Source organism: Oryx dammah, unplaced genomic scaffold, assembly GCF_014754425.2.
Source record: "Oryx dammah isolate SB20612 unplaced genomic scaffold, SCBI_Odam_1.1 HiC_scaffold_13, whole genome shotgun sequence".
In the NCBI taxonomy this organism is placed as follows: domain Eukaryota; kingdom Metazoa; phylum Chordata; class Mammalia; order Artiodactyla; family Bovidae; genus Oryx; species Oryx dammah.
This window is the reverse complement of record NW_024070197.1, coordinates 29,764,001-29,791,380: the sequence shown is the minus strand read 5'-3', so window position 1 is coordinate 29,791,380 and position 27,380 is coordinate 29,764,001. Positions and strand designations below refer to the sequence as shown.

Sequence of the window (27,380 nt, the reverse complement as noted above, 5' to 3'; positions counted from 1 at the left end):
TGGAAGTACTCAGGAGAGGGATCTAGCCTCTGGTCCTAGCAAACATATGCATGCTCTTCAAGGACTGGGGGGCCCTGAACCATCTCCCCTGTGCCTCAGATAAACTGCCTGGGCTTCTTGGCTGAAGAGAAGACAGCACACAAGAGAGAGGGGAGGATTCCTCACTGGTTCTCTCCAGCAGTGGAAATGACCATGTATCTCTAAGTAAACCTGGGCCTAGTGCAGTGAGAACAAAAAAAGTGAGCTGATGCCTTTTGACTCACTTGAAGGAGCTCAGGGAAAGACAAGCATTGTCCAGAGCCAAACCACCAGATGGCAGCACTCTTCCACACCCATCCCACCATCCCTCAGCCCAAGAGCTGACCTGGTTGTCAAAGGATACGTGCAGAGCAGACAGGTGGGCCTAGTATTACAGGAAAAAGAGCCCAAACCCCCAGTATCTTCTGAACCTGAGGTGAAACCAGAGCCTGGGCTGGCAGTGCCCCACTTGGGTGGACAGGCCAGCTCGGAGCTCTTGGTAGGAAGATCAAAAATCCCTGGCAGCTGGACTCTCCTTTCAGGAGCCCATGCCTTTGGCCAGGGAGTCTTGACTAAGACAAAGGGTACAGCAGGACCCTTTCCCCCACCAGCACATCTGCCTATAACACCTTCCTCACTTCTCAACTCAACAAAATGTGACTTGATCTTCAGAGTCCAGTGCGAGCACCACCTCATCCAGGAAGCTTTCCTTGATGCTCCAAGTGAGTCAGGGGGTCTTTGCACTCAGTTTTTATTGGGGAAGTCACTTTGTCATTTGGTACACTTTTCCATCTCTATGTCTGCCCCTTTATGCCAGCTTCCCCTAAGGGCAGCAATGGTACTGTGATTCATCCACCTCTGTTCTCCCACATCCCTTCCCCCAAACATGCAGAACATACCTTGTACATGGTAGGTGCTCAGTAATGTTTGCTGACTTGAAAACATCTGAAATAAGAGGAAATATGGGCACAGTAAATGATGTGAAATCCTGACCCACTGAAAGCCTCCTGCCCTGTTCTGCCCTGCCTTCAATCTGTATAGTCACCAGGCACCCATACTCCCACCCTATCTCCTCCCGCCCCATGGCTATTACCCTAACTGCCAAACATTCATACTCAGCCACTCTGCCCTTCATACCACCCAAGGCCCAGGGCCTCCCACAAACCAAACCTGGAGATTCTGAGTAGCCTCATCTCAAAGCTAAATGGAGTGACCCTAGTTTTCTCCCAGGAACTCAACTGGAATCCTTTGGTCATTTGCTTTGTCTTCAGTAAACACCAATGAAAGGTGGGAAAAGAACCCCAGCTTTGGAGGAAACAGATCTAGGTTCAACTCCTGGTTCTTTGCTTACTAGCTGAAGGGCTTGAGTTTCTTCATCTGAAAACAGGGGTAGAGATGCCCACCTAGGGCTATATACAGATCAGTAACACATATTGACACATAAATGTTCCCTAAATGGTAGACATTATGATTACCCTTAAATAGCCCTCTGGGGTGGAGAAGGCAATGGCACCCCACTCCAGTACTCCTGCCTGGAAAATCCCATGGACAGAGGAGCCTGGAAAGCTGCAGTCCATGGGGTCACTGAGGGTCAGACATGACTGAGCGACTTCACTTTCACTTTTCACTTTCATGCATTGGAAAAGGAAATGGCAACCCACTCCAGTGTTCTTGCCTGGAGAATCCCAGGGAGGGGGGAGTCTGGTGGGCTGCCGTCTATGGCGTCACACAGAGTCGGACATGACTGAAGTGACTTAGCAGCAGCAGCAGCAGCCCTCTGGGGTATCCTCATCTCTCCAGACTGAGGAGGCTACTATATCTGATATCCTAAGAGGTTTTATGAGGTTTATGCCCAAAGTGATGGGGCTGGTTGAAGTTGCTTTCTTAAGTCAGTAGTCCCAAGGAACACATTGTCATAAGAGCTGAGCCACTGGGTTGTAATTCTAAACTTCTCAGCTTTGATGAAAGATGACAAAGGTGATCAAAAAGCTGGCATCACTTTGTTTGGAAGGTCCCCAGAGGTAGCAAATCTTTGTCCTTGATTTTTGGAAACAAAGGTCATCAGGTCAAGCCCAGTGAATACAGTTGAGCTGGGCAGTTCTGCTCAGGAAGACAAATCTTTGTGGCTCCAACATAGGTTCTCTGGTGATCCAGTAGGGCAACTTCTTTGAAGGGAACCCATCAACTAGGGCCCCTAAATCCTGACTTTCTCCTTGCCATCCTCACTCCTGAATAGCCCTACACCTTGAGGTAGTTTAGAAAGAAAGAAGCAGAGGCACATGGCTGGCTGACATGTCCCCACTGCTGGAGTGGGCTGGCAGTGGCCACAGGCACCCCCCAGTGCTCCTGTGTCCCTGATGCCTGAGGCAGGAGAAGTCACCATTTGAGGCCAGGGGCCTACCACCAACAGCTTTAGAGACTGCTCTGATTCCAAACCCCAGTACCCTTGGCTCAGAGAGGTACCACTTGTATGAGACCATAGATAGGGGGATGGTGCTAGTGGGTCTAAGTCCTCTGCAGAAGTGGCAGCACTCTAGAGTAGACTGAGCTGCCCAGGTGGCATGCCACCTGCATTAAAAGTCTGAGCCAACCCACTCTTAACTGATGACATTTTCCTTTATGGAGTTGGTAGCCACAAATTATTTTGAGCCCCCAAAAAATTTATTAAAAAGGCTCTGAGATAGGAGAGAATAGGAGATAGGGCTTTAAGCATGGATGGGACTAAGTACTGTCATCAGACCCAGGGACTTTTCTGGCTGTCCTTCCCCTCTCAGCACTTCCCTAGGAGATCAGACTAAAAGATGTGTCATCCTGCTCCCAGACATGGCCAGCTTGTGCACTCATGTCTTGGCCCAGCCCCCTGTGCACTAAAGATGTAAACACATGTGAGACCAGGTTCCTGCCCTCAGAGGACTGCTTTCTGCAGGCCCAGACAGACCCAGACAGATATCAGGGAAGTGGGTGAATGGGTATTTTGGCAGCCTATTATGACAGGACACAGAGTGGATGGGTTTGGGGTCAGAGAGCAAGATTCACAGAGAGAGAGAGAGATGAGCCCTGGGAAGTTGCAGGGTCAGATCCTAGGTTGAAACCAAGTCCCCCTAAAATCAAGTTCCCTTACTGAAATTGTGATTAATCTATCTAAAACTTTGTTCCCTTTTGAGTCTCCTGTAACTTCAATCTTGTGCTAACTGAAAACTAAACAACCAGAGTCTTATGACTAAAATTACTGAAAACATGTACTAAAATGGCTACTATAGATGTCATCATCAACACAAAAAGGGTTTCTCTCCAGTGCAAGATGAACTAACAGATCCCTGTGCCATGGACCACTTGGATAGAAAATCATAAACCAGAGACTAGAATACTCCAAAAACTACAATTAAGACATGTCACAAAAATGTCACAAGATGATGATTAATCCCAGCCTCTTTGTTCTTTCTCTTAAAAAAAAAAAAAAAAAAAGCCCTAACTCCAAGACCACGGTGGAGTGGACCTGAGGCATATCTCCCACCCCTCCCACTCCCACTCCCACTCCCCCCACTCCCACTCCCACTCACTTGGCTCTCACTCCCTTCAATAAATGCTGTACTTTCCTTCACCACAGCCCGGTGTCAGCGGATTTCTTTTGCTGTGTGTTAGGAAAGCAGATCCAACTTCAGTTCTGTAAGGTGATTACAGGAGGCCAGGTGAGTAAGCTTAGGTACTACTGAAAGAGCCATGGTGAGTCACAGAAAATTTAAACAGGGGAATTGACATAAAGGTGATGGGTGTTTTAGAAAGCTTTCTATTCACAGTGGAAAGGAGGGCATGAGCAAGAAGAAAATGGACTTGGGGGAAGTGACACTACAGCAGACTGGCCCAGGGAGAGCAATCGCCCAGCAGCCCAGTGCTTTGGGAGGAGATGGGCGGGAGGTGGGGGTGAAGCCCACAAGTTCCCCACTGCCCGCCTGATGACCCACTGCATCTTTGATGGGCTGACAGGTATGTGGACCTTGATAAAAGATTCTCAAGTACCTTCAGCTGCCATGAACAAACCACAGAGTTAAGTTGTTGGAGACAAAAAGAAGGCAAGAACAAAGAGGCCCCATGGAGTGTTAACAACCATATGTAGATGCTGGCCTGGTAAGCCCAGGGCTCACCTGGCTTCTGAGGTAGGCTGAAAGGGCTATGCAGGTCTCTCTCTGTCCCAGCAAGGTGAAGGCCATCGCTGGGATGACAATAATCTATGTTAACCTTCACTTGCTAAAAGCCTAAAATAGCATTTGCAAAATAATATTAGGCTACTTTAACTCATATGCCTAATTTAAGTGAGGAAAAGCTTACCATTTCAAGTTCTCATTATGAACTAGAGAACAGTTACCTGACAGGTTCACTTCCCTTTTGCCCACCTCTGCTCCCACCAAAAAAAAAAAATATTTAGGAATGCTGTTCTGAGATTCATGAATAGTGCTGTCAAAAGAACCAGACTGAGCTGAAAAGTACTAGCCCTGGAGAGGCTGTAGGCATCCCTGCATTTCTGCGAGATGTCTGAGAATTTCAGGAAAGACTCTACTTCACTACTAAAGAGGGTTTATTGACGGAGGCCACAGAACTGGAAGGGCAGAGTGCCGGGATCAGAAGAGAGGTGACAGGGCCAATGTGGAGGCTTGGAGGGCCTGGAGAACTGAGTTACCAACAGGGAGAAATACGGTGGAGCAAGGGAAATGGGTTAGGGCTGGAGACAGAGCCTGCTTCTCATCCCTGCATAATGCCCACAGATTGAGGAAACTGGCAGGTGAATTTCACAAAGCCGTCACTTTAGATCACTCCTTTATTTTTCAAAAAGGTTAGCTGGAAAGCAATTTGGTAATGTCTACCAAATTTGAGGGGGCTTCACAGGTGTCACTAGGGGTAAAGAACCTGCCTGCTAATGAAGGAGACATAAGAGACTCGGGATCAATCCCTGGGTTGGGAAGATCCCCTGGAGGAGGGCATGGCAACCCACTCAGTGTTGTTGCCTGGAGAATCCCCATGGACAGAGGAGCCTGGTGGGCTACAGTCCATGGGGTCGCAAAGAGTTGGACACGACTGAAGAGACTTAGCACACACACACACACACACACACACACACACATGCACCAAACTTGAGAACACATATACCACCCTTGGGCCCAGACCTTCCATTTCTAGGTATTTATCTTATACAGATGAACAGTATGAAAAGGCAAAATGATAGGATACCAAAAGAGGAACTCCCCAGGTCATTAGGTGCCCAATATGCTACTGGAGATCAGTGGAGAAATAACTCCAGAAAGAATGAAGGGATGGAGCCAAAGCAAAAACAATACCCAGTTGTGGATGTGACTGGTGATAGAAGATCCAATGCTGTAAAGAGCAATATTGCATAGGAACCTGGAATGTCAGGTCTATGAATCAAGGCAATTTGGAAGTGGTCAAACAAGAGATGGCAAGGGTGAACGTCAACATTCTAGGAATCAGTGAACTAAAATGGACTGGAACGGATGAATTTAACTCAGATGGCCATTACATCTACTACTGTGGGCAGGAATCCCTCAGAAGAAATGGAGTAGCCATCATGATCAACAAGAGTCCGAAATGCAGTACTTGGATGCAATCTCAAAAACGACAGAATGATCTCTGTTCGTCTCCAAGGCAAACCATTCAATATCACAGTTATCCAAGTCTATGCCCCAACCAGTAACGCTGAAGAAACTGAAGTTGAACGGTTTTATGAAGACCTACAAGATCTTTTAGAACTAACACCCCAAAAAGATGTCCTTTTCATTATAGGGGACTGGAATGCAAAAGTAGGAAGTCAAGAAACACCTGGAGTAACAGGCAAATTTGGCCTTGGAATGCGGAATGAAGCAGGGCAAAGACTAATAGAGTTTTGCCAAGAAAATGCACTGGTCATAGCAAACACCCTCTTCCAACAACACAAGAGAAGACTCTACACATGGACATCACCAGATGGTCAACACCGAAATCAGATTGATTATATTCTTTGCAGCCAAAGATGGAGAAGCGCTATACAGTCAACAAAAACAAGACCGGGAGCTGACTGTGGCTCAGATCATGAACTCCTTATTGCCAAATTCAGACTTAAATTGAAGAAAGTAGGGAAAACCGCTAGACCATTCAGGTACGACCTAAATCAAATCCCTTATGATTATACAGTGGAAGTGAGAAATAGATTTAAGGGTCTAGATCTGATAGATAGAGTGCCTGATGAACTATGGAATGAGGTTCGTGACACTGTACAGGAGACAGGGATCAAGACCATCCCCATGAGAAAGAAATGCAAAAAAGCAAAATGGCTGTCTGGGGAGGCCTTACAAATAGCTGTGAAAAGAAGAGAGGCAAAAAGCAAAGGAGAAAAGCAAAGATATAAGCATCTGAATGCAGAGTTCCAAAGAATAGCAAGAAGAGATAAGAAAGCCTTCCTCAGTGATCAATGCAAAGAAATAGAGAAAAACAACAGAATGGGAAAGACTAGAGATCTCTTCAAGAAAATTAGAGATACCAAGGGAATATTTCATGCAAAGATGGGCTCGATAAAGCACAGAAATGGTATGGACCTAACAGAAGCAGAAGATATTAAGAAGAGGTGGCAAGAATACACGGAAGAACTGTACAAAAAAGATCTTCATGACCCAGATAATCATGATGATGTGATCACTAATCTAGAGCCAGACATCCTGGAATGTGAAGTCAAGTGGGCCTTAGGAAGCATCACTATGAACAAAGCTAGTGGAGGTGATGGAATTCCAGTTGAGCTGTTTCAAATCCTGAAAGATGATGCTGTGAAAGTGCTGCACTCAATATGCCAGCAATTTTGGAAAACTCAGCAGTGGCCACAGGACTGGAAAAGGTCAGTTTTTGTTCCAATCCCAAAGAAAGGCAATGCCAAAGAATGCTCAAACTACCACACAGTTGCACTCATCTCACATGCTAGTAAAGTAATGCTCAAAATTCTCCAAGCCAGGCTTCAGCAATATGTGAACCGTGAACTCCCTGATGTTCAAGCTGGTTTTAGAAAAGGCAGAGGAACCAGAGATCAAATTGCCAACATCCGCTGGATCATGGAAAAAGCAAGAGAGTTCCAGAAAAACATCTATTTCTGCTTTATTGACTATGCCAAAGCCTTTGACTGTGTGGATCACAATAAATTATGGAACATTCTGAAAGAGATGGGAATACCAGACCACCCAACCTGCCTCTTGAGAAATCTGTATGCAGGTCAGGAAGCAATAGTTAGAACTGGACATGGAACAACAGACTGGTTCCAAATAGGAAAAGGAGTACGTCAAGGCTGTATATTGTCACCCTGCTTATTTAACTTATATGCAGAGTACATCATGAGAAACGCTGGGCTGGAAGAAACACAAGCTGGAATCAAGATTGCCGGGAGAAATATCAATAACCTCAGATATGCAGATGACACCACCCTTATGGCAGAAAGTGAAGAGGAGCTAAAAAGCCTCTTGATGAAAGTGAAAGAGGAGAGTGAAAAAGTTGGCTTAAATCTCAACATTCAGAAAACGAAAATCATGGCATCTGGTCCGATCACTTCATGGCAAATAGATGGGGAAACAGTAGAAACAGTGTCAGACTTTATTTTGGGGGGCTCCAAAATCCCTGCAGATGGTGACTGCAGCCATGAAATTAAAAGACGCTTACTCCTTGGAAGGAAAGTTATGACCAACCTAGACAGTATATTCAAAAGGAGAGACATTACTTTGCCGACTAAGATCCGTCTAGTCAAGGCTATGGTTTTTCCTGTGGTCATGTATGGATGTGAGAGTTGGACTGTGAAGAAGGCTGAGCGCCAAAGAATTGATGCGTTTGAACTGTGGTGTTGGAGAAGACTCTTGAGAGTCCCTTGGACTGCAAGGAGATCCAATCAGTCCATTCTGAAGGAGATCAACCCTGGGATTTCTTTGGAAGGAATGATGCTAAAGCTGAAGCTCCAGTACTTCAGACATCTCATGCGAAGAGTTGACTCACTGGAAAAGACTCTGATGCTGGGAGGGATTGGGGGCAGGAGGAGAAGGGGACAACCCAGGATGAGATGGCTGGATGGCATCACAGACTCGATGGACGTGAGTCTGAGTGAACTCCGGGAGATGGTGATGGATAGGGAGGCCTGGCATGCTGCGATTCATGGGGTCGCAAAGAGTCGGAGACGACTGAGCGACTGAACTGAACTGATCTTATACAGATGCTTATAAAGTACACAGAGATTCATTGCAGTCATGTTGGTAATAAGAAAGGACCAAAAAAACCAATATTAAAAAAATATATGGTGCATCCACACAATGGAATGCTATATAACATCAAAAATGAGGGATGAAATGACTTTTGATACACAATTAAGTAGAAGCTGAAACTCCAATACTTTGGCCACCTGATGTGAAAAGCTGACTCATTTGAGAAAACCCTGATGCTGGGAAAGATTGAAGGCAGGAGGAGAAGGGGGCGACAGAGGATGAGATGGTTGGATAGCATCACCGACTCAATGGACATGAGTTTGGGTAAACTCTGGGAGCTGGTGATGGACAGGGAGTCTTGGCTTGCTGTGGTCCATAGGGTTGCAAAGAGTCGGTCACAACTGAGCGACTGAACTGAACTAAGTAGAAAAGCAAGATGTGGGACGGTTGTAGAGTGTGCTTACCAGTAAGTGAAAGCCAAGGTGGATGGATAGATATGTATGTTCCTATGTGCACAGATTCCCTCTGGAAAGAAATGCAAGAAAGCAAACACAGGTAGCCTGTGAGAAGGAGATCTAGTGGCTAGGGATGAGAGAGATCTGTTTTTACTATGTACTCCTTGGTGCTGTTTGGATTTCTTTTTTCACCATGTGTACTACTTTTGAAACAAAAAGTAAAATAAATAATTGAAGGGTGTCATCTCTTACCCTCCTGGCCCCAATGGGCTTCCATGTCGACCAAATGTGCACATGTGATCTAGAGCATAGTATCGCACCAGACAAAGTAGGAAATCCTGCCTAACAACCATGCAACAAAAGAGCACTCAGTTGTAGTTCAATGCTTTCTCATTCTCAAAAGCAGTTCTGAGTCATTCAGCTGAAGAGCTCCCTATGAGCTGTTGGGGATTTTGTCCAAGCTGGAGTCAGACAACCAGGTGGTGCGACAGAAGAGCAGCCGGGCAGGACCTTGCTCCAGTTTTCAGCTGAAGGTCAGCTAAGCTTCCTGTGACTCCAGAACCCAAAGGGAAGGTGCACGCCCCAGGAAGGTTTCACTCTCAACAACCTTTTCTTTTGCTAGAGGATTTATGATTGCATATGTGTGCTTTTCTGTGGATATTTCGAAACAAGTTTTCCGTTTTGTTTTTTTCCCCCAGGATCTACTTTTAAACTCATTTTCACTGAGATCTGACCAATGCCCAATTTAACCACCAAAAGGAGGGGCTGAAAAGAAAATGCTGCATGGTTCACACTGTTCTACAGCAAAAAAAAAAAAAAAAAAAAGTCATTTATAAAAAAACTTTCAAGGGGCAAGTACTTTGTTTATTAGAATTCCCCACAGGTGCCAGACAAGTCTCTGGCTTTAAAATTCTGGGAAGTGCTTACGTGAATAAGAGACACACATCACAGAAACTCCCAGAAAATAAATTGGAGCTTCAGGCCTTTCTCATAGACCTCTCCAGTCATTGGTCTCAGATGTGGCTGGGCTCCTCACATCAACAACATGCAGAAGTCTGATGCTAGGGCAAGAAAAGCTTGAAACCTTAGTCATTTCTGAGTTGACATGGTCTGCAAACATTTCCTGTGCCATTTTCCTCCTGAAGCAATCACTGCAAACTGTTTGGGCTTCAAGTTAAACCAAGGAAACAGGACAAGAAGAAGGGAGCAACATGGAGCTGAAATAAGGCCAATGAGCAGAGGCAAGGTTGTTGGTTTTAACCAGAAATCAAATCCCATGATTGTGGAAGCAAGCCTTGAGGAACACCCACCAAGAAACAGTCATTTAGAACAAAGTTGTGACAGAACAAAGTAAGAAAAACAAAACAAAACCTGACTAATTAAGTACCAATGTTGCTTTTATTGAATCTCATGGTGATTATCTGTTTATACACCCGTCTCCCGCTGTGAATCACCAGTTTTCCGAAAACAGGGACCACCCCTTACTCATCTCTAAATCCAACTCTCCTTCAAGAAGGGAAGTTAAGCCACTTCTTACCATTTCTGCTGCCATCACTCTATTCCAAGCCCCAGTCATTGCTCCCCTATAGTGTCTCAACAACAACAATAACCATTGCTAGCAATTTAGACGGAGAAGGCAATGGCACCCCACTCCAGTACTCTTGCCTAGAAAATCCCACGGGCAGAGGAGCCTGGTAGGCTGCAGTCCATGGGGTCGCAAAGAGTCTGACACGACTGAGCGACTTCACTTTCACTTTTCACTTTCACTTTCATGCATTGGAGAAGGAAATGGCAACCCACTCCAGCGTTCTTGCCTGGAGAATCCCAGGGACAGGGCAGCCTGGTAGGCTGCCGTCTATGGGGTCACACAGAGTCGGATACGACTGAAGTGACTTAGCAGCAGCAGCAGCAGCAGCCATTTAGAAGGCACTTATTCTGTGCTACCGCCTTAAGTGTTTTGATGGAATCTGCTTATTATCACTCACAACTCTCTGAAGTAGATCTGATCATTTCAAACTGTTCTCATAGGCCTCTCTAGTCATTGGTCTGAGATGTGGCTAGCCCCTCACTTTCTCTCTCATAAACAACATGCAGAGCAATATGCCCTTTCCACAGATGAGGACATTGAGGCTCAGAGAGACTAAGTAAGTTCTAGGAGGCACAGCTACACTGGCAGAACTAGGATGACCCTCAACTGACTTCCTGGTATGCCCTGGCACAACCACATTGCCCACAGCAGCCGGAGTGAGGTGAGATTTTCAAAACTTAAAAACACATCAAAACTCCTCAGTGGTTTACTCCTCCTGCTAGGATAAAGTTGAAAGCTCCACCACATCCTTCAAAGTGCCCCTCAACCTTTCTGTTCCTCTGTACCTGCGGCCTCCAGATCTTTGCATTTCCTTTTGCCTCTTCCAGAAACACCCTTATCCTGATCACAATGCTGACTCTCAACCTTAGATCTTGGCTTAAAAGTCACATGAGAGAGGGGATCCTCCCGGACCTCCCTCCATTTCAGCACCAGACCATTTAACCTGACCTGAAATCACTTTAGTCGTGTATCTGGCGCCTGCTCCCCGCAACCCCCGCCCGACCCCTTCTTAACACTGCCGGTTCTGGAGAACTGAGGCGTCCTCTCTGGAGCCCTTGGTGGCCCCGCGCCTGGCAAAGAGCCTGGCACATAGCAGACGCTCAATGCAGATCTGCGAACCTGATGAATGCTAGAAGGAAGCCGGGCGCCCTGCCCAAGACCTGCAGCCCAGGCCGCGAGCGGGCTCCAGGCGAAAAGCTCGGCCGGGCGGCGGCAGCTCTGCCCCCGTGGCTCAGCTTCGAGGTGAGAACTGCACAGGGGGCTCCTCACCTGCGCGTCGTCGGCCGAGCCAGATCGGCCCTGCCAAGGTCACTCAGCGGCTCAGCCCCAGCGCCAGGCCGTCTACCCACCCCAAAGCGGCCTCGCTTCAGACTCTCGCGGTAGAGACGGTCCCTGGGACCCGGCGGCGGTGCGCCCGGGAGCGGAGCCCCATCCCAGGACGCGAGGGGGAGGTTAGGCCCGCAAGTCCTCCGGCTCCGACTCGAGCGGGCTGGCTGTACCACCCGGCCAGGCAGACGCTGGCTGGGCCTCGTCCGGCGCTGGGCCCGTTCCCCTGGCAACGGCGTGGGCTACGGCGCCCCACAGCGGCCAAACCGCGCTGCGTCACGTCGCGCTGGCACCCAGGCTCGGGCGGGGCTCACCCGGACCCCCTGGCTCCCCGTTCTCCATTCCTTTTCAACATTCTTCCTCAAAAACACACTTTTCTCTACCCCTAATCCACAGCTTGTCTTCTCGAAATCCTAACTTGTCCCATAAGCGTTCCGCTCCAGGTTCTCCCCTGAGCCCATCACTCTTAGGGAAACCCTCAGCCAGCCTGCACACTTTAATGAGGGTATGTGCTGGGCACTGGAAGTACCCTAGGGAATACCCACGCGATCCCTGTCCTTCAGAGAGATAACGGGCTAAGAGGAATATATATCTAAAAGCAAATAAATATGAAAGTGGTCCATAATATAATGTGTGAAATGTAAGAGCTCAAAATATCTCCTTTCTGGGACTTCCTGGGTCCAGTGGTTAGAACTTTGTGCGCTTATTGTCGAGGGCGTGGGTTCAGTCCCTGGTTGGGTGCAGTCTCTGGTCAGGGAACTAAGGTCCCACTGACTCGTGGTCCCACTTTTGGCACCATGTGGCCAAAAGAATAAGTTCTCTTTTCTTTATTTCCTTTAAGTCAAGCATAAATCCTACTGGGATTTCCGATATTCCAGGCTGGAGGGAAATTTGGTCTTGGTCTCTACTAGGATCCTCTCTACCCAGTTTATTCCAAGGATTCAGAACCTCCTGCAGCAGCTAACACTGTGAGAAGCACTCTCTGGTCATGTGTCCTCTCTGGTACTAAGGCCACAGTCATTGCCCCAACCCACAGGACTTTCACATTTGGGCTTCATGGGATCATGCCTGCTGCCCTGAGGCTGCTGGGGGACAGGCACCTGCCTCCTCCATTCCAGGGGCTGCAGACTCTTCCCTCCCTGCTGAACTTGGTTTCCCTGAATGTGCCCTCTCCCCTCCACTTGGGGACACTCAGAATGGATCCTCTCATGAGCTCAGGCTTTCTCAAAAGACAGGAAGAGGCTCTGTCTTCCACCAGCTGCCCTATTCATATTTCTAGGCTGTAGGAAAGTGAGCAGCTGGCTGGCTCCCTGCTCAACATGGGCCGGACAGAAAATACCCCTATCCCTAAAATTATCAGCCACAAGCACGCAATAAAGGCAGCATAGCAACTCCTGCTCTGTCATGTGCTGATTCTGGGTCCTATGCGAGTGTCTTTATTTGTCTACCATATAAATGCTTGTTTCCAGGACTGATAAACTATATGGACTAAATATCAATGCTACTTTGGCCTCAAAAGTACAAGACAACTCAACTCTAATCTGGAATTGTAGAATTTAGGGCTGAAGAGAGATGGTGATCCAAAAATCAAGATGGAGGAAGAGCCATTATATGCCCACAGGGAAGGGAGGGACTGGAGAGTCAAGCTACCAAACCCTGGGTCCATCTGCCTTCCAGGCACTGCTCCTAGATGTCCTGTGCATGCATGCATGTTAATTCACTTCAGTCATGCCTGACTCTGTGACCCTATGGACCATAGCCCACCAGGCTCCTCTGTCCATGGGATTCCCCAGGCAAGAATACTGGAGTGGGTTGCCATGCCCTTCTCCAGGGGATCTTCCCAACCCAGGGGTCGAACCCAGGTCTCTTATGTCTACCTGCATTGGCAGGCAGGTTCTTTACCACTAGTGTCACCTGGGAAGTCCCCCCTAGCTGTCCCATGGGTAAATGCAGCACATCCCTATATGCCCTTTTTGTCCTTGCCACAAACCTCCCTCTCCCTTTAGGCCCTCCAAAGGGTACCACTGCCTACCCACTCTCCTCCTACTCCTTGCCCATCTAATCCAGATAGTCCCCACAACCAGGCAGTTCCTCCCTTCGAAATATGTCCTATGTCCATTCTTCTCACTCCCTCTGAAATATGTCCTGTGTCCATTCTTCCCACTCCACTCTAGCCCACAGCACCAGCTTCCCCTTTGCTGTCTCTGCAGCAGCCTTCTGTCTCCCTAACATCAGCCTGCCTGCTTCCAGTCCCTTCTCCTCTTAGCTGGCAGGCTTACCATTCTTTCTGATCATTTGTTAAAGTGGGTAGTAGCCTGAATAATGGCCTCCCAAAGATGTACATATCCTAATTTCTGAAATCTATGCATACGCTGCCTCTCAAGGTAAAGTGTACTTTGCAGATATGAAAGGATCTTGAGATGGAAGAGAGTATCCTGGATTACCCAGGTGAGCTCAGTGTAATCACAAGGACCCTTACAAGAGAGAGGCATGGGATGGTCAGAGTGGGAGGAGACGTGATGATGAAAGCAGAAGTCAGAGAGATTTGAAAACACTATACTTCTGGTTTTGAAGACAGAAAGAAGCCATGCGCCAATAAATGCAGGTGTCCTCTAGAATCTAGGAAACATTCTCCCATAGAACTTCCAGGAGGAAGCAATCAGCTGACACCTTAACTTTAGCCCAGTGACACCCATTTCAAACTTCTTACCTCTAGAACTGGAAGATAATACACCTGTGTTGTTTTAAGCCACTGAATTGGCTTCCCTGGTGGCTCATGGGTAAACAATCTGCCTGCAATGCAGGAGATGTGGGTTCGATTCCTGGGTTAGGAAGATCCCTTGAAGAAGGAAATGGCAACCCACTCCAGCATTCTTGCCTGGAAAATCCCATGGACAGAGGAGCCTGGTTGCTACAGTCCATGGGGTTGCAAAGAGTTAGACACAGCTTAGCGACTGAACAACAACAAAGCCACTGAATTAGTGGCACTTTGTTGTATCAGCAATAGGAAACTGATACAGTGGGTTTCAAATAGGATTAAGTACATGTGTATGTAACCAATGAAAGCTGTTTCATTTTTTAAAAATATTTATTTATTTGGTGGCACCAGGTCTTGGTTGTGTTATGCAGGATCTTCAATCTTCATCATGGCACACGAGATCTTTAGTTGTAGCATGCAAACTTGGTTGCGGTTTCCCTGACCAAGGATCAAAGTCATACCCCCTGCGTTGGAAGCACGGAGTCGTAGCCACTGCACCACCAGGGAAGTCCCAAAGCTGTTTCATTTGAAACAACAATGACTGCCCAGGTATCTGAGTGATTCCAGACCAAGCTCTCTGAAAAGACTTCCTCTGGCCAAATCTGAGTTTTAATAGCACAGGCAGTTTGATGGTGTCCTGATTCTGTCATCGTGGTGTGGTCACCAGTCCAGAACCTGACGCTGCCCAGGGCATCACCTACTGAGGAAGGCCACACTTTGCTAACACCACCTCATCAGTCTTCTGTTTAAGTTACCTCCAGGGCTTTCTTTGCCCTTAGGATCAACTGAAATGCCAAAGCTTGGCTTCCAAAGCCCAGCTCAGCTAGCTCCTGTCCACCTCCTCATCCCTGTCCCCTGATCAGTGCATCTCCTGGAACCCAAGGCATTAGCTCCCACCCCCAGGCCCTTTCCCACGGCATTGCTTTTACTCAAAATGTAGTTAGTCTCAGCTCCTCCTGCCCCTCTCTGGCCAGTTTCTATGAAAACATGAGACACATTTTTCTGGGACAGAAGTCATCCCCTAGGGTAGGACTTGTTCTTGTCCAGAGTGGCTGTCCCTGACTAGCAAGGCAGGCCTGTCCATGGTGAACAGCCCAGGCTAGAGAGACAAAAAGACCTACCTGTGGTTTAAAGAACTTGTACACATGTGTGTGAGAAGGTTCTAAGCTCATTACCTGACTCCTAGAATTGCCAGAAGAGACCCCGGGGCAGTTCACCCCAACCTGGGCTAGACCTACAGCCCATCCTTAATTAGAGTTAGTGTGTCCCCAGGCTTCCTGGGACTTGTTTCTTGTCCCAGGGCATATCAATGGTTACCTGTTTCAATCCCAGCTTTGCCAGTCGCCAGCTGGGTAAATCCTCCAACTTCTCTAAATCCAGTTTGCTCCTATGTGAAGTAGCAGTAACAACAGCTCTTTACTGGATAGGGCCATGATGAAGCCTGAAAATGTGGTCCTGCATATGAAGCACACAGAATGTTCCACTGGTAATGGACACTGGTACATATAATCTAGACCCTACTTGTCTTTCTATCAGGAAATGATGCTCTCCATTTCATTAACTAATGGAATTAAATTTTAATTATCAGATTCACTGGTGGGATGTGGTTAGCCATAGATCTTGTTCTCTGGGTCCATTTTGTCTGAATCACAGTACCCTTTCCAATGGGCCTTGAATTAGTCAGCCCATTTACTTGGCTTGTCCCCATGGCCACAAACACCTCTTGCCCTGGCAAATATAGAGGCCTCGTGACTGTCACCTCGTGACTGCTCCCCTCCCCATCAATCCATTCTCCTGATAGCTTGGGGCTGTCAAAAAAAAGAAGAAGAAAGAAAGAAAAGAAAAAGGGAAGAGGGCCTACCCTGGTGATCTAGTGGTTAAGAAGACACAGGTTCGACACCTGGTCTGGAAAGACCCCACATGCTGTGGAGCAACAAAGCCTGTGTACCACAACTATTGAGCCTGTGCTCTAGAGCCCATACTCTGCAAACAGAGAAGTCACAGTGACGAGACACCCACGCACTGCAGCTAGAGTAGCCCCTGCTTGCCGCAACTGGAGAAAGCCCACACGAAGCAAGAAGACCCAGCACAGCCAAAAATAAAATAAATAAATGAAAGGAAGGAAGAAAAAGAAAGCAAGAAAAATAAGGGAACTGATTATTTTACTTCTTGCTACCACTCTCAGTGACTCTCCCTGCTTCACAGGAAGCAGCATCTCCATATACCATGAAATTAGAATAAAAACCTCCTCATTCACCATGGCCTCCAAGACCTCCCTTACCCCCTGGCTCCCTCTGACCTCTGCAGCCTCCTGGCTCCCCTCTCCTTGAAGGACCAGGTTCCCTCTTATGTTAGGGGTCTTTGCATGCGATGTTCTTGCTACCTGGAACACCACTTCCTCCTAGAAAGCTTTCTCAACCCTCAGAATAGAAGAGGCCTTGAGACTCTGCTTTCTAGTTCCTCCTGTCTGTCGCGGCTGCAGGATTGTGTAGTGATCTGATTAGGGGCTGTCCTCCAGCCACATGCGGAGCCCACAAGGCGGGGAATAGTTATCTAGCTCACCATGGCATTCCCTGAGCATGGAGCCTGGAATACAAATGCACTCAATAGATGTTTGTTGCATGAATGAAGGCAGGAACAAACACATGAAAAGATAGTGTTACTTAACAGGAATTCTTCTGTGAAGCCTTTTGTAAATAATACCTGTTGAATTATTTTTGGTGTAAAAATGGACTTTCCTATACTACCGTCCCTTCATCATAGTAAATTTGTTATTTCCACGTCCCTTGTAAAGATTTTTTTTTTTCCTTCACTACATTGAATACGTTTTCCTCCTATTAATTTTCCCTTCTTGAGTAGCTTTTGTGACCACTTTGTGCTTTAAGAAAGGAGCGCTGTTTGCTGTATACAATATTCTCTCAGCTTCCTTGGTAAGAAGACTCTGGCAGTTTTCTCACTATTGACACTAACTGGTACAGCTTGGAACACGATGTCACCCCTCCAGAACTCTTGCAGACCTAGATAAAACTTATTCTGTGTCTCCAGTCAGGAACAAGGTGTTTGGAAGCAGCACCTTATGCAACAGAGCTGATGCAGGGCTATCCCTTGGAGGCAAATGACATGAAAATGATGGTGTGTGGAGAATGTGCCCACAGTGTCCTAGGAACTAATGATTTTAAAGCTTCTCTGGCAGTAATTCAGTTTTTATTTTATGTTTCTTAGAAAAATGAAGGCTTGTATTTACTACATGTGTTATCTAATATGCAGAAAGGCAGATGGGGAAAGGTATTCTGTGCTGATAAGGATTTCCATGGCAGTTCAGTCGAAGCTGCCTTCTTTGCACTGGCCCTGCACGCGCTCCCTGGGAGCAGTTTCACTTGCTCTTTGGTGTATCTTTTTGTTTCCTCATTTCTATGGGGGAATGGTGCATACAAAGTCATTGACTGTTCTTACTTTATTTCAGAAATGTGCAGGGCTAAGGCACCTGAATTTTTCCTCAAATACTTTAAAACAAATTATGTGGCGGAACCTCTCATGCCTGCTCCCAGAGGAATTTCCTTTGAGTGCTCCCTCATATCTCAAAAGCTTATGTAACCTGACACAATTATCTGAAAAGCCTTGGAATCCAAAAGAACAGAGATCTGAGCTAGGAATGAAGGTCGGAGCTGGGAAAGACATGTTCTCCCCTGCCTAGGGACTGGGTCATACTTCACTAGGACAATGTTCAATTCAACTTCCAAAGAAAAATCTTAACCCCTTGACCAGGGGTTGTACTTTCTTATTTCTCGGAACAAGGAATCTCTTGACAAGGTGCTCAAGTGGCATTACAAAGCCTTAGACCTGGCTGGAGGTTAAAAATATTTCTATAACCATCTTGAGCAGCTAGTCTTCCCAAGATGAAAGCAAGAGTGGCTTGGACCCCTTCCAGAGGATAACTGACTCAAAGAGCGACCCATCCTGAGAGTCAGGCTCTCCTGCCAGCAGTTAGTGCTGCAAAGCGGGTGGGGGTCTGGAATCCATATTTTCACCAAGTAGTTAGTCCAGGTGATTCTGATTCAAGCCCAGGTCAGTTCCCAACTCAAGAGAGAGAGAAGGAGAGGAAGACACAGACTGTAAGTGCAGACCTAAAACTGGGGCTCCATGAGGAGATGAGCCCCCTGTGTACCCAAGAGCCCTTGGGCCAAGAAACTTCTCTTTCTCCTTTTTGTTTTCACTTTTATAAATCCCAGTCCTGCTTGCTATTTGCATGCCAGCGGTGAGGGACCTCCAAAGAGAATAGGCACCACTCATAGATGGTTGGCTTTTCAAAGAATTTGCTGGAGAAAATTGTAGGCAAGGCAGTGAACAAAACTCTCCTCCATCTGGTTTCAGTTTATTTAAAAAAACAACACACATAGGCCTCCTACCAGCAATCAGAAAACAGCCACAGCTCCCCAAGTAGGGTATTAGCCACGAGGGGTGGGACTGAATTATGTATATGCAAATGAATTAAACCAGACAGCCAACAGCAACTAATTTTTGTATCTTTTGCTGTTGTTCTGCCAAGAAAAGGCCTGAATCAGGGTGATGGAAGCTGTAAGGAAGCAAGTTTTGGAATTAGTTTGTAACAATTTGCCTTAATTCTACCATTGGGAGACATGTTTCTAATCCAGAGGCAAATTTTATTTTATTTTTTATTTTTTATTTTTTTGGAACAGAGAAGGGCTTATTGCAGGGCCAAGCAAGGAAAATGGGTGGCTTGTGCTCAAAAACCCTGAACTCCCAGAAGCAAGTTTTAAAAGGTTGATAGTCTTTTGCCTGGATATCGCCCACTGGATAATGCCAACCTCCTTGGCTGACAGGGGACAGTGCTGCCTGATGGCTGGGGAGCGGAGCGTCTGGATGGCTGAGTAAGCACTGAACTTCTTATATATAGAATTGTGGTGCCTGCTTCATTTGGACGATGTGAGGATAGTACATAAAATTAAGTATGAGGAAGTTGAACACAAGGACTGGCAAGCACGCAGTAAATGTGGCAGAGGATTAGGAATAACTCAGAGCTGCACTGCAGGACTCAAAATGACCAGTTTCACCTGGAGTCAGCCAAGCTCGCCCAGTAAGTGTTCCCAGCTGGGACTTGCCTTTCCCCTGGGAGTGGTCCAGAAAACCCTTGAGAGCAAATTCTCTTAGTGTTTCCCAAGCTCAAGGGCGCTAATCCCCAAATATCTGCCTTCAATCCTGGAAGCAGAGAAGTTCAGGGGAGGGTGCTGGACACAGTTTGAAGAATACAAATGATACTTCTGGCTTCCCGCATGTCCCCATTCCTTCTGCCCAGTAAGCAAAGCGCCTGGCCTCCAGGTGCACAGCTAGAGGAGATGGACGGGGCACTTGTTCATGCCTGGTGAGTTAACAATCTCCCAGGCTCTTGTACCACATGAGTGGTGTGCTGGGGACCACAGGCACCCAGCTGCCTCTGGGCTCAACCCTCACATGTCCACGAGCACTTCAGGCTCAGTTTGTCCAAAACAGATTGCTGTCCCTCGCAGGGATGCACCAACAGGACGCCCAGCCTCCCCTCATGCCTTGTCCCCAAACCCATTTCCTAGCCAACCAGGACAGGGTCTTATTTGCTCAAGACCTTTCCTAGCTCTCCTTTGCCCTCAGAATGAAACGTTGTTGTTTAGTAGCTAAGTCATGTTCGACTCTTTTGGGACCACACAGACTGTAGCCCACCAGGCTCCTCTCTCTCTGTCCACGGGATTTCTCAGGCAAGAATACTGGAGTAGGTTGCGATTTCCTTCTCTAGGGGATCTTCCTGACCCATGGCTTGACATTGCATCTCCTGCATTGGCAGGTGGATTCTTTACCACTGAGCCACCAGGGAAGTGCATGGCAAACGTAGCTCTATGTTAACGCAGGTCTCAGTCTTCGAGCTCTGGTATACCTGAGTTTGAATCTCGAACAATTTTCTTAGCCTCCGGAAGCCTCAGTTATGTTTTATATTCCTTGATTTATATTCCTTGAATTTATATTTATATTCCTTGATTTATATTCCTTGAATACAAAATAGTAATGATGACACCTACTACAAAGGGCTATTGTGAGGCCTCTGCACCCAACCCAAGGCTTGGGACAGAGCAAGAAGTTTGGAGGCCAGTGCATGGAATGAAGATTGAGGATGAGCTGGGAAGGGTGTGGCTGCCAGAACTAGAGAAGATGATGAGACCAGTTTTGGACATGCTGAGTGTAAGGGGCCTATGGGTGTCCAGAGGAGGCATTCAGGGGCAGCTGGACATGTGGGCCTGGAATTAAGAGTCTTGGCTGGAAAGGAGCATGGGAGTCACCAACATGCAAGTAGGAAGATGAGCTCATGGTGTGGGAGGGACCGAGCATCAGCCCTCCACAGCAGAGGTTTACCCACAGGGAAGAGAAGCTTATGAAGGAGGCCGGGAGGGAGAGCCAGACAGGTAGGAGGGAACCCAGTAGCAGTGGCTTTGCAGGTGCCGAAGGGAGAAAGGGCCCAGGGTACAGAGGAGTTAACTGAAAGCAGAGATGTGTCCTTGGTATTTGAGGACTAGCTTGTCATTCACTGGTGACCTCTGGCGCGGCCAGGAGCCGGAGCTGACTCAGAGCTAGAGTGGTAGAGAGGAGCGTGAAGATGGTGACTGGAGAGTTTTCGAGAAATGCAGCTGAGAAAGGGGGCGGGTGTCGGGAGGAGAGCATGAGAACAATGCTTGGGGAAAGGGATACAGGACTGAGTGAGAGAAGTTCTTTATGGTGGTTCCCAGGGGGAGAGGACAGAGCCAAACTGGGATGCATGCTGCCAGGAAGGAGCCAGTGGTTAGTTGTTATATCCACAGTCCCCAGCACAGGGCCTGACACACAGTAGGAACGCAATACAAGTTTGCTGTCTTTGAGAACGGGGAGGGATGGGGTGTGGAACTTGGGCAAGGGGGTGGCCATCGGCAGGAAGAGGCTCCCTTCTGCCATGGGTGAGCAGACAGCAGGGCCTCCTTGGGATTCTGCTGCCTCTGAACCTGACCACAGAGGAAGAAAGGGGTGATAGGGAGCACTTGGCTCCAGAAACACAGTATGGTAAGAGAACAGAAAGTGAGCTCTTAGAGACTGCCACTTGGCAGGCCCCGTCCTGGATTTCTGTTCCTCCCATCCTCACATCCAACAGTCACCTTCACTTTATCCCCTTCAGAGCCGTGCCCTCCCCTAATGGCCAGCAGGTGGTGCCAGTGAGCTGTTGGACTCAGCTGGAGCCAGACTGCCAGCCCCCAACCCACCTCATGGCCCTCGAGCCTGGGGCATGCTGAAGGTTTGGCTCACCGAGTTTCTGATTAAGGAGTGGGGTGGGTGGTGAGGACAGGGTGAGACTAAGGGAGACTGTGGGTTGAGGGCCTAGGGGTGAGGTGGCTCAGGGGCTCCACTCCTTCTGGTTGCCCTTCATTCCTCTGCCCCTGCCAACCCTGCCTTATCCACTGGGGCTCCTGCCCTCTGCTCCCCCTTCTCCCTGGAGGGCCCTGCCAGCCCAGACTCCTGGTTCTGGCAGAGGCTGGTTCTCTGCCCTTGGGCAGGCACAGCCTGGCACCAAGCCTCAGACAGGGCTGGGCCAGCCCCTCCCAGCCGTGACTGCCTAAACCACCTTCTTTCTACTTCCAGAATGTCTACACCTGATGAAAGGTAAGAAGTCAGCTGCTCAGGTGGCCACAGTGGGCTAGAGTATAGATCCTGGGAGGAAGGCCTGGCCTAGGAAGTAGGATGAATTTCTGGGAGAGAGGGGTATTAAATACAAATGTGGCAGATCATCCACGAGACCCAAACCACACAAGACAAATACTTCTGTCTAAGGTGGCGCAGTGTCCCAGCAGCTGAACTGGAAACATGCCCCACCTATCCTAGCATCCTACACTCCACAACCAAAGACAAATCCCTAAATTCCCCTCTCAGCAAGTCTCTCTCCCCATCCCATGCTTCCCAGTGGGTCAGGGCCCTTCATGGTTCCTTCCCAGGAGTGTAGGATCTTGTTTCTCAGACTGTCCTCACTGTGCTTTCCACCTTCCACCTCCCTACCCTTTTTAAAAAAATTTATGTATTTTGACTTTGCTGGGTCTTTGTCTCTGCGCACAGGCTTTCTCTGTTCTGGCGAGCAGGGGTTACTCTTTATTGGGGTGGCTTCTCTTGTTGTGGAGCACAGGCTCTAGAGCGCAGGCTCAGTAATTGCTGCACACATGCTTTGTTGCCCAGTAGCATGTGGAATCTTTCCAGACCAGGGATCAAACCTGTATCCCCTACGTTGGCAGATGGATTCTCAACTACTGGACCACCAGGGAAGTCCTCCAGCTCCCCGCCCTTTGACTCCTAATCTGGCAAGCTCTGGTACTACCTGTGTGGCCTTAACCCTGAAGGCTGCCTGAGACACCCCCCAAACCTCATCCTCTCCTCTACATCCCCTCCACAGTCCCAAGGGACTTAATGGTCTGAAGCTGCAGAAACCACACTCAGACTCTCAGTAGGGTGACTAAAGCTGGGAGGGTATGGGTCCCACAACCCAGAGTCTACAGCTCATGTTGGGATGCCAGGTCAAGGTTGCTGTGTCCACCTGTGAGACTGGGCCACAGGTTCAGAACGATAGGAGTCAGCACATTTTAGAAAATGGATGTTTCCCTGCGTTTCCGAAGAATGATGCAGACCAAGGAAGTCACCAAAAACACAAACACAAATGTACTTACATGCATATACAGGGTCATGGCATGGGGAGAGGCATGTCATTTGTGTATGGACAAGCTATGGAGTCCATGGACAGAGTGTACACAAATATAGGCATACACAGGTACACAAGGTCACGTACCCAGGGTCAGACACACATACCCTCCCCAGCTCTGCCTCCCAGGGCCATGCCTAACTTGTCATCCGTACTTACAGTAGGAGGAGGAAGAAGTAGAAGCTCAGCAGTGGCTCTGGAAAGGACCTCTTAAGTGAGTGTCTCCCTGCTCCTCCTTGAGATGCCCCTGGCTCACCAGGGGGCCATGCCTGGGTGGCAGAGAAGGCTTCGAGGAGGCATTGCCTTGAAGCCCTGGCACAGAACCTGAGCATCTAAGATAGAGAATGGGCAATGTAATTGGGAGGGGTCCATGACCCCTCCAGGACCTAGTGTGGGCATAGATGAGGCACTGGGCAAGGGTTCAGAAGAAGCAGGGACCCCCTGTACCACAGGCTGACCTACTGACCTCAGCACAAGGCCTGGCAGTGAAGTACTGGCATCACTTCCCTGTGCTGGCAGAGCCTGGCATGGATGCCAAGCACAGGGTGCCAGACATGGGGGTGGGCAGAGTGGGGGCCCATAGGGCCACACACAGACACAGACCTTCATACACACAGGCAGGGAAATGCACCCACGCTCACTCATTTTATACCCTGGGGGATCCTGGGAGCAGGGCAGAAATCACCCTGTCCTAGAGGCTGCCCTCACTGACTCCCCGGGTGTCCCCATTGGCCTGGCTCTTGGGGTCCCTGGGGTTGGAGAGTGGGCTGCAGTTAATGGGAGGCCTAGATGCTTCCTCAGAACCCCCCTCCATACACCCGCGCCCACACACGTACACTTGTGTGGCAGGAGGACGGGGGCGGGGCGGGGAGGGATTGTGCGTGGGGGTAGATTGTGGGGAGGGGGTTTGCTGCAAACCCAGGGCTGGAAAGTGGAAGGAAGGGGGTGGATTGCGGGGCAGAGGCTCCCAAGAATCTGGTCTGTTACCCTGCTCCACCCAGCCCCCAGCCCCAAATCGGTCGGTGGCCGCAGGTAGCTTAGGTGTGAGCGTGTGTGCTAGGCACCTGCGGCCGCTCAAGGCATGGTGCTTACGCCGGCGTTGGCCTAGGCTGCCGGGTGAGGGCGGGCTGGTTCCCCGAGGTGTTCTGGCAGGCACGGCTGGCCGCGGAGGTGCGGTCAATGTGAGGATGGAGGTTGCGTGTGTCCTCAGGTGTCCCAAGCAAGTGTGAGCTGTGGATGTGCTCACTGGCAGTCGTGGCTCAGCGGACCAGCGCAGGAGTGAGCGCATGAGGGGCACTAGGGCTAGACCTACCGCAGCTCTCCTGGGCACGGCCAGCGGCGAGTTGAGCAGTTGAGTAGCAACTTTGGGACTTGGTTCCGGCTTCTTCGAAAGCGGATCTGACCGCGGCGGCGGGACAGAGGGCGGGAGGTAGAGGTGGGGGCACCTGCCCGGCAAGGGGTGTGGGCAGAGAAGTAAAGGAAAGCCCCGCCCCTTCCCCGCCTCCGTTCCGCCCTCGCCCCCGCCCCCGGGGCTCTTTAAAAGCTCGGCCCGAGGGCGAACAGAGAAAGAGAGTATCCCCTCCCGCCCCTGGCTGGTGTCCTGCTGCACCCCGCGTCCCAGCCCCGAGTCCCAGTCCCTGCTCTCCAGCCCGGTCCCTGCCCCGCCCCGGCCCGGCCGCCATGGAAAGCTGGCCCTGGCCGTCGGGCGGCGCCTGGCTGCTCGTGGCGGCCCGTGCGCTTCTGCAGCTGCTGCGCGCAGACCTGCGTCTGGGCCGCCCGCTGCTGGCGGCGCTGGCGCTGCTGGCCGCGCTCGACTGGCTGTGCCAGCGCCTGCTACCCCCGCTGGCCGCACTTGCCGTGTTGGCCGCCACCGGCTGGATCGTGTTGTCCCGCCTGGCGCGCCCAAAGCGCCTGCCCGTGGCGACTCGCGCGGTGCTCATCACCGGTGAGTGCGCGGGGCGCGGAGCGCGGCGACTCCCGGTTCGAGGGCGGGACAGGACACCCAGAGGGCTGCTTGTGGGCATGCCAAGGCAACGCGGGACCCCCAGCGGAGAAGTGGGGAAGCCCCTCTCCCCTGGGTTCAGGAAGCCAGCCAAGTAGGAAGCGCAGGGCACCTCCCCAAGTCCAGGTTGACTACCTACAGCTTTGGGGAGTGTTGAAGGGAAAAGGAGGCAGGGAGTGGGCAGGTGCGCAGGGGAGCCTGCTAAAGGAGCCTCCTGGAGCTTGGGGTTTATGCTATGTCCCTCTCCAAGACAGCAGTCTTCCGACAGAGGACACTGCTCTGAGGGACTTCAGAGAATCCTCACCCCTTGAACTCTGCCTAACATCCCCACGTGGGAGGTCCTGTCTCTTCCCTGGGACCAGGAGGAATAGGCTTAAATGGAGAGTTGGGACCCCCTTCTCCCAACTGACTGGGCTCCTTGGAGTTCAGAAAAGCTTGGGGTCATCATGAGGGACAGCTGGACATTCAGCCACCTCTCAGATCCCACCACCCAGACCCAAACTGTGAAGGAGTTGTCCGGAGTCTGCACTCATTATGCCACCACCATTCCTCCTGGTCCTCTGTGCCTAGGAAGGAGGTGAGGTCTTTGAGAGCTGGGCTCAGGTGCCTCTGGCCACCTTGTTGAGCTCTCTTTGTCTGGAACAAGGAATGAATCTATCACCAGAAGGAGGGAAGGAGGAGCTGAGACCCAGAGTGGAGAGGGAGAGAAAGTGGGCACTACTGTATAGGACACTACTGGCTCTAGTGTCGGGGAGGGGGAGCCTAGGCTCTCCTCTAACCCCCATGGCTTTGGATAGTTGCTCGGGGTTCTCTCTCTTGCACTGGTGAGTGGCTTCTCAGAGACCTCGGTCCAGTAGGGGCCCCTGCATGATCAGAGGAAGCTGGGAAGACTTCCCAGAGGAGGCCATCCTTGAGCTGGGCCTCAGAAGATAAGTGGAGATAGGTAAGAGTGTGGAAGGTGTTTTGGATCAGACAAAGGGTGTGGGACAGAGGCTTGAAGCAGGAATGAGCATGGCCTGAGGGGGAGGGGGCCAGCCAGTAAGCAGTCTGGCTGCTGAGATGTGGTGAGACAAGCATTTGTTTCCTTGGAAGGGGCCTTGAATGCCCAGCAAGAAGTCAGAACGTACTCAGGTGAAGGTAGCAGGAAGGTTTGAGCTTCAGTAAAGATGGTGGAGATAGAGGATGGCTCAGCTTGGGCGGGAGAGATGTGAGTCCAGGGTAGAGTGAAAAGTGTCAAGGGTCCCCAGTTTTAGTGGTCTGAGGAAGGAGAGATGACAGACCTCCTAGTATAAAAGCAAAGAGCTTCTGCCCCCAAGCACCGGATAGCTCCCTTCCTGCCTTCTGATTAGTGAGTTCCGCCTCCTCAGGACCCAGGTCATCTTCAGATACTAGTGACCCAGGCAATCTTTCCTGGGATCTCACCTCAGGTCCTTGTGCCACTACTGTTAGACCTCCTAGCCTTGAGCTTGAGAGTGAGGTAAGACTGAGTCTTCCCTCAGTTCTGGTTGCAAAGTCCCGCAATGGAGGAGGGGAAGCAGACTGCCCACCCCACCCCATCTAAACATCAAGAGTTGACCTCCAGGCTTCCCAATGCCCCTAAACTCTGGGGTTTCTTCACTCACTACTGACTGCAGTACAAGTGGGTGACCAGGCCCTGCCTCACTTGCTAGGAACACTGTGCCTTGAGCCTGCCAGAGCTGCCACACACCCCTCCCTGGGAATGCTCCTGAGAACCCCTAGCCGAGGCTACTTGGGAAGCCCAGCCTTGGGGTCAGGGTTTGGGTGGAGTGACTGGGTGCTTTGTGTGCACATCTGTGCACTGCTGGGCAGTACGTGTCTCATGGGAGTGAGCCATTGTTGTTCACGCCTCTCTGCAGGTAGGTTGGAGGTATGCGTAGGTTTCTGAGTGTGTACAGGTGAGCAAGAGGGTATGAAAGGAAAGGTGTGGGTGATTGTGTTGGGACCTCAGAGCTGAGGTTCTGCGAGGCCTTAGTTTCCCCGTGAAGGGCTTGTCTGCTCTGGAAGGGAGCTTAGGCAAGTGGGGACACACACACACACACACACACACGCTCATTCCCTTCCTACACACACACACACACACACACACGTGCTCATTCCCTTCCTACACACACACATACACACACACACACGTGCTCATTCCCTTCCTACACACACACATACACACACACACATGTGCTCATTCCCTTCCTACACACACACACACACACACACACACATGTGCTCATTCCCTTCCTACACACACACACACAC

General features: G+C 49.7%; 2 protein-coding genes across 12 annotated transcripts in view; one reads left to right on the top strand and one right to left on the bottom strand.

Moving 5' to 3' along the window:
• Positions 1-24,546, bottom strand: part of ZDHHC1 (zinc finger DHHC-type containing 1) — a 36,792-nt gene extending 12,246 nt beyond the window's left edge. For 6 of the 11 annotated variants that reach the window (XR_005723318.1, XR_005723316.1, XM_040253316.1 and 3 more), the window contains exons 1-2: positions 11,544-11,826; positions 918-963 (exon numbers count right to left, since the gene is read on the bottom strand). Coding sequence is in view for 8 of the 11 variants with exons in the window: in XM_040253316.1 (XP_040109250.1) it covers positions 918-926 (9 nt within the window). In the remaining 3 variants the exon portion in view is untranslated. Of the gene's footprint in view, positions 1-917; positions 964-11,543; positions 11,835-15,675; positions 15,814-23,266; positions 23,442-24,419 lie in introns of those variants that run through there. The other 5 variants (XM_040253313.1, XM_040253311.1, XR_005723317.1 and 2 more) reach the window with 5 other exon arrangements.
• A 226-nt stretch (positions 24,547-24,772) lies between these two features.
• The window catches only part of HSD11B2 (hydroxysteroid 11-beta dehydrogenase 2), a 5,772-nt gene continuing 3,164 nt past the window's right edge, over positions 24,773-27,380 (top strand). Inside the window, exon 1 of the mRNA XM_040253337.1 lies at positions 24,773-25,052. Within this exon, the coding sequence (XP_040109271.1) occupies positions 24,788-25,052 (265 nt within the window). The 5' untranslated portion in view covers positions 24,773-24,787. The remainder of the gene's footprint in view (positions 25,053-27,380) is intronic.